General features: G+C 42.4%; 1 protein-coding gene across 1 annotated transcript in view; it reads right to left on the reverse strand.

The window, feature by feature from the left end:
- Nucleotides 1–231: 231 nt before the first annotated feature.
- Nucleotides 232–5,938, reverse strand: part of LOC104522490 (synapsin-3) — a gene marked incomplete at its 3' end in the record, with an annotated part of 30,096 nt that continues 24,389 nt past the window's right edge. Inside the window, exons 6-7 of the mRNA XM_029084200.1 lie at nucleotides 2,026–2,110; nucleotides 232–529 (exon numbers count right to left, since the gene is read on the reverse strand). Coding sequence (XP_028940033.1) covers nucleotides 232–529; nucleotides 2,026–2,110 — 383 coding nt within the window. The remainder of the gene's footprint in view (nucleotides 530–2,025; nucleotides 2,111–5,938) is intronic.

Raw genomic sequence — 5,938 nt, forward strand, 5'->3', positions numbered from 1 at the left:
TGTGAAATCTTAGAGATGTGAAGTACAACTTGTTCTTTCTGACAGCAGTTCAATGGTGGCCTGTTATGCCCAGGCATATATATACCTCTGAAGTCAGGGTCAGTTGTCCAGGCCTTTGTCCCTGGGAACTGTTGCCTGACAACATGTGATAGATTCTTCATGCCAGCTCAGGGTACTTTGTCAGCCTTATTCTAATATCTGCAGATATTAGTGGTTTAACAGAGCACCTACTTCAGATGCGGCTGCGGGGTGGCTTGCTGCTTGGTTGTTTCAGTGGGGCTTGGCTGGCTGGGAGCCCGGCCTTGAGCAGGAGGTCTAGGTTGCTGTGGAGGGAACATGCCTGCCTTGGAAGCCTGGACTGGGGAGGACCCAGTTGCAGATCGGACTTGTTGTGGAGATCCAGGTGACCTTTGCTGCTGAGGTGAAGTGGACTGGGGACTCTGGGGCTGCTGTCCTTGAGGAGAGAGCCGCTGCTGTGGAGGTGCGTTTGTCCGTGGAGGCTGAGGTCCCTGAGGCTGGCGTGGTCCACCTGAAAGGTACATGTAGATGTAAACATGAGGAAGTGCATGTGGTGGACAATGAGCAAGGAGCATCTCTATGGAAGAATGGATTTTGCTTTGGGGAGAGGCTATTCAGGGTAGCTTCATGCAGAAGGATAAGGGAAAACCTCTTTTATAGGCTTAACACTGATGACGTGCCCACATCTCTAGTGTTGTCTATTTCTCTGCCTCCTTCAGCACTGAAGAAGCTCTGCCACTCTCCCCAAAGGGAGTCACTTCAACATGCTGTACTCTTCCATGTAACTAATATTTCTTATCCTTAGCAAGCACTTCCTGCATTGGGAAGGAAGAGTTGCTGGAGAACCAACCCTCTGCAGGAAGTGAAAGCTGAATCTGCTGGTTTGGGTCAGCAGTCCCTTCATGGGCCCAGCAGTTTGATGTAAGGCTGTGCACCCTGTTGCTATTCATACATCTGTTCCGGCATTATCAGCAGGTGGCTTCAGCTGTGTTGGTAGCAGACTCTCAAAACTGAAGAGGATGTGGAAAACAATTGGAAGTGACATGAGAAATTGCTGGACATGACAGATAACAGTGTGAGAAGCTGACAAAAGTTACAGATAGCATTGGGAGGGCTGGCTGGATTTCACAGGTGGTCAGTGGGGAGTTAACATGAGGAAAAAACTTTACAGAGAATTGAAGGGGAGTTTTGGAGACGGATGGGGAAGTAGGATCCTGCAAAGCCAGCAATTCCAAGGTCATCAATCAGCAATAGCATGTAATACCAAGAATATGTAGATGCATTTGGTATCTGAAATAGCAAATTTTGGTTACAGCAAAACTGTGACTGATGAGGAAAAGTTAATTGGAGGTGGGTGTTAATTTGGTAGGAGATTTTGGCGGAGAAAGGAAAGCACAAAGGTGGCAAAAAAGGAAGGTCTAATTGGTTATGTGAATTGAGTAGTTGGTGTGGTCTGGGTATCCATGAGATAGCACTGTGCTTCATCACCTCAGTGTAAATCAGGACAATAAACCAAATTTGTTCTGACCAACCATGTAAGTCATGAATCTGCTGTCAGGAGGAGCTGGGAGTGTGCTCTTGCTGACAGGGAAACATCTGGACAGATGGATCAAGGATCCTGGCATCACCATGTTGATGTCTGTTCCAAGCCTGGTGGCATCAGCATCTTCCCATCACTTCTTAATTCTTGTAGCCACTCAGCTTTGTGCAAACACAAATACACTCTGTGCCCAGAGTCCTGCTCCAGGGCCAGTTCAAGTGGCCTCACTTTGCTGAACAAAGTCCTACCAGCAGTGTCCAGTGGATCTGTACCAAAGTTTCACCCCACTTTCTGAGCTGCTGTGGAATATAACAGCAGCTGCTTTAACAGCGTGCTGAATTTGCTACCTGCTTGTTGGTGAATTGTAACAATGAGTGAGATCTTTATCCCGATAGCTTTCATTTTCTTTCTTAAAAAAAAAAAAAAATCTCACATTACACATTGTCATGGGTCCCAAAGAACTGTACCTTGGGGAGGAGGCCGTGGCTGTGACAGTTGTGCAAGCTGAGGTCCAGTCTGAGATTTCATTGATGCCGGCTGAACTTGTGGAGGCTAGAGAAAAAAAAGCCATTCCAGTTAATGCAGAGTCCCCAAAGATAAGCCCTGAGGTAATACAGGAACTGCGGAGTCATGAAGTGTTCCTTAAGTACACACACACACACGTGCAGCATCTGGCTCGTAAAATCTCATGGGACTAAAATGGAGAGCTGAGTAATAAAGAGCATCGAAGTTGTTTGCTCACAGGGAATAACAATGAAGTTACAGTTTAGAATGATTTTTAGGCAATCAGGAATTACCAAATGTATCGGGCCTGAGAGGGTCTCTTAGTCCCATCTCCCATTTTGGACAGTTGCCAGCACCAGATGTTCCAAAGGAAGGAGGGATGTACCATGGAAACATCTATGGAGTAATCTCTTTACCCTGAGGGCCTTCCTCTTGATTGCTTATAAGCAAGGGCCGGCTTCAGCCCTGAAACATGAAGCTTATTATCTGTTCCACAAAGTCTTTGCAACAGTTCCAGATATTTTGTTTTTATATTTGCATGCAGACCCTTTGAGTGTTGCTCAGCTCTCAGTCTCACTGCCTTTCCCATTTCTTCAGTCCATTGCTTTGTTACGAGGTTTGAGAATAGTTCTCACAACCTGCCCTTGCTAGGCTATTAATTATTTTGCAAACCTTTACTGCCCTCTCATTCACGTTCTTCCTAAAGCCAAGGGACTCAATCCCTTCGGTCCCTCCATGGGAATGTTTCCAGGCCCCTAATTGTTTTCATCACCCACTTCTCTTTCCCAGCTTTGTGATTCCTTCTGCAGATGCCAGAGGCAAGATCTGCTTACATTATTCCAGATGAAGCAGTATCTGGGTTCTCTGTATACATTACCAGCTCATTTCTCCTGCATCCTAATTTCCTGCTTCTCCTTTGTCAACACAACCAGAGACTGAACAATGGTTTTCATTAGCCTGTTTGCGACAAAGGCTTTCTCAAGGGGGGTGGATAGTGCCACTTGCAAGGTCTGCAGATTTTTTATGTTCTCCCTCTCTCTACCCTCAGCTTAGTTTTCCTATCAGTCTTCCATATGGAGTTCCATTTGCCGCTGTGGTGACTTAACATACATAGCTCTGTCACATGTTCTTCACTGCCACTCCTGGTCTTGACTAACACAATTAAGTCGATGCCATCTGCACTTCCTTCTCTTTCATGGTTTACTTTTTGACAGATAGTTTAATAAACAGAAAATCAACACAGAACTGTTGCACAGAGGGCCGGTCCGAGGTTAACAAAAGTCTGAGTAAGCCTATTGCAGAAAATTGTTTATGAAAGCAGGGTAAGCTGGAAACAGATAGGATGGTACGTGCTGGATTGTTTACATGGACAACACAATGATAAAAGGGTCTTCAAGGCTTCTGGAAGGTCAGGAGAATGAGCTAAGTGATTCTGGAAATGGGAAGAAATGTTTCATAGTTGGAAGCATTGAAATGAGCTTCAACTGGCTAACTTAAATGTGATGAAGCTGCCAGCCCGTATTTTACACTGTCTGGGACTCGTAAATAGACAGGGATTAAAATCTGGGAATTTTCCATTTGTGGCTTCTAGTCCTACATAGCTTGGGAGACTAAACCTTGTCTTGGTGTTGGTGGAAATTTACTGTCCTAATGCTGTGTGACATCCTGATTATACAAGCCAAAGAAAGGGAATCAGATCTCATTCACCTCTATGCCCTTTGCCTACAGCCAACCAGGGCTTCTCAGGGGTGAAGGCAGAGCAGGGTTTTGAGGCTTAAAGATGAAGGGCTGAGAGCCAGCCCAGGGTCTTCTGCCTTTGAAAGGGAAACAGTGAGGGGAAAGGATGGAGGTGGGGCAGAGAGGAAGGGAAGAACTACAGCTGTAACAATGAAACCAGGTTTCATGTTGTAGGTATGAAAAGAAGTTTGTCATTAACACTTTATCCTGTCATGGGCTCAACCAGCCCAATTATCAACGTGACCAGGCTCAGTATCCTTTAAGTATCTCTCTGCTAACTGTTTGCAAGAATTAAAATCTCATATCTATGTCTTTTTCTCAGGCCAGCTTCTGCTCCACAATAAAACTTTTCCTTTTAGCCCCTCCCTGCTTGCTTTCTTTAATAGCTCTTGTCTGTTCCCTTGCCTAAGGCTTTTTGACAGTCTAGCTACATTATTTTGACTGATTGCCTGTTATCTACCACTTTATGAAAGAATTCTCAAAGAAATGAGGGGAAGAGAATCAAAGGGAAATTAAAGGGACATTTTTATTACAAAAAAATTATAATGTGGTAGATGCTCTTAAGCTGTGGTGTTGGTTTATTAGTCTTCTGTATTATTATTTAAATTATAGTCTGAGATAATTTGTGAGGTCCATGACTTGTCTACATTTTTATGCATTACTCTTACAACTTTTTAAACACTTATTTTGTATTTTTTGTACACCTGTCCTCTGGAACAATAACTGTTTCTAATGAAATTGCACATTTTTTCTTGGTGGCTTAGATACTTCCTAAACTCAGTTCATTCCATGTAGCCATCTGGGTCTGGGGGCTTAATAATTTTTTATTTATTAAGTGATTTAATCACTGTTTTTGTTCTCTCCTTTTTCTTTCTGATCAGGAAAAACTATATCTAGTTTAAGAAGTTCCCCACTTTCAGCAATTAAATTTACTAGAGTCACAACACTGCCCCTGTTGTCTCCTTTCCTCCCTTAACTTTGGATGATCCATAGAGCCCACACATTCTTTGGTAGGTTTCTATCTTCTGATGAACTCAAAGAATTTGTTTCATTCTTGCCTCTATCTGCTCTTCAAGATAAATTTCTATCATTTTCATGTTTCCTTTTGTTACTTGCATGGTGGTGCATAAAAGTTGTCTTAAATGTCAGATTTCAAAATTGGGAAGATTTTTTTTTTTTCTGTTTGTCCTGTTTGTCTTGCATGTTGTCTATCACTTTGCCACTTAACTCTAGAATTTATTTCTTGCATTCTTGGTTCAGGAGCAGGTCAGAAATGTACATATGCATTCTGGAAAACAGTGGTCCCTCAAATAATGTCCATACAGTTTTACTTTTAATGATAGGGAATTGATTAATTTTCTCATTTTATTAAAATAATATTTTCTAACTGCTTGTGTCATACCATTGCTTTTTGTTATCACATCTGTCCCTTGAGCATAAAACCCAATAGTAAATATTCACTTTCTGAATTTGCAACTGGGTGTTTCTTCAGGCTAGGTCAAGGTGTTGTTTCCTGTTGTGCTTGGATTTTGGCTTCCAGGAAGCAGACACCTATAGAGGTGGAGAACTCCCTGAATTGCTGTCCCGTTGTGCTATTTGACTTGCTTCTTGATAGCTGTAGTCTTACATTATTCTGACTTGTTGCTTCTTCCATCTCTGTCAATGCTGTGAACTCAGTTTCATAATTTATCAGTTTTTCTTGATCCAGAGACGAGTAGAGACAGCTCCAATAATATGTATACATATTCTGTGTATATCTGTAGGATATCCAAGGGTTCATGTTTCTGTGTATTCAGTACTGCTGTCCTTGTGTTCAGAATTGTTATTTCTCTTAGTTCTGTGGGAATCTTCACCTGTAGCTCTAGTTCTGCATCTCACCAGCCTCACATGTAATTACTTCTCTCTACACATTTGTAACTATGTGTTACAACATTATATTAGTAATTGTAGCTTGTGTTTGTTGTACCAAGGACTTTCTCTGCTGCAAAACACTCTAGTGAACGTGCTTGTGGTTTTAATTTTCTTGATTTTGTATATGCATATTTGCAGGTTGTATTCCTGAAGACCTTTTTCTTATTTAACTCTTCTATTTTACATTCTATCTCTCCAAGACAATTTGTTTTGTTCTTCCCCCCCCCC

Source organism: Antrostomus carolinensis, unplaced genomic scaffold (assembly GCF_000700745.2).
Source record: "Antrostomus carolinensis isolate BGI_N321 unplaced genomic scaffold, ASM70074v2 scaffold17170, whole genome shotgun sequence".
NCBI lineage: Eukaryota > Metazoa > Chordata > Aves > Caprimulgiformes > Caprimulgidae > Antrostomus > Antrostomus carolinensis.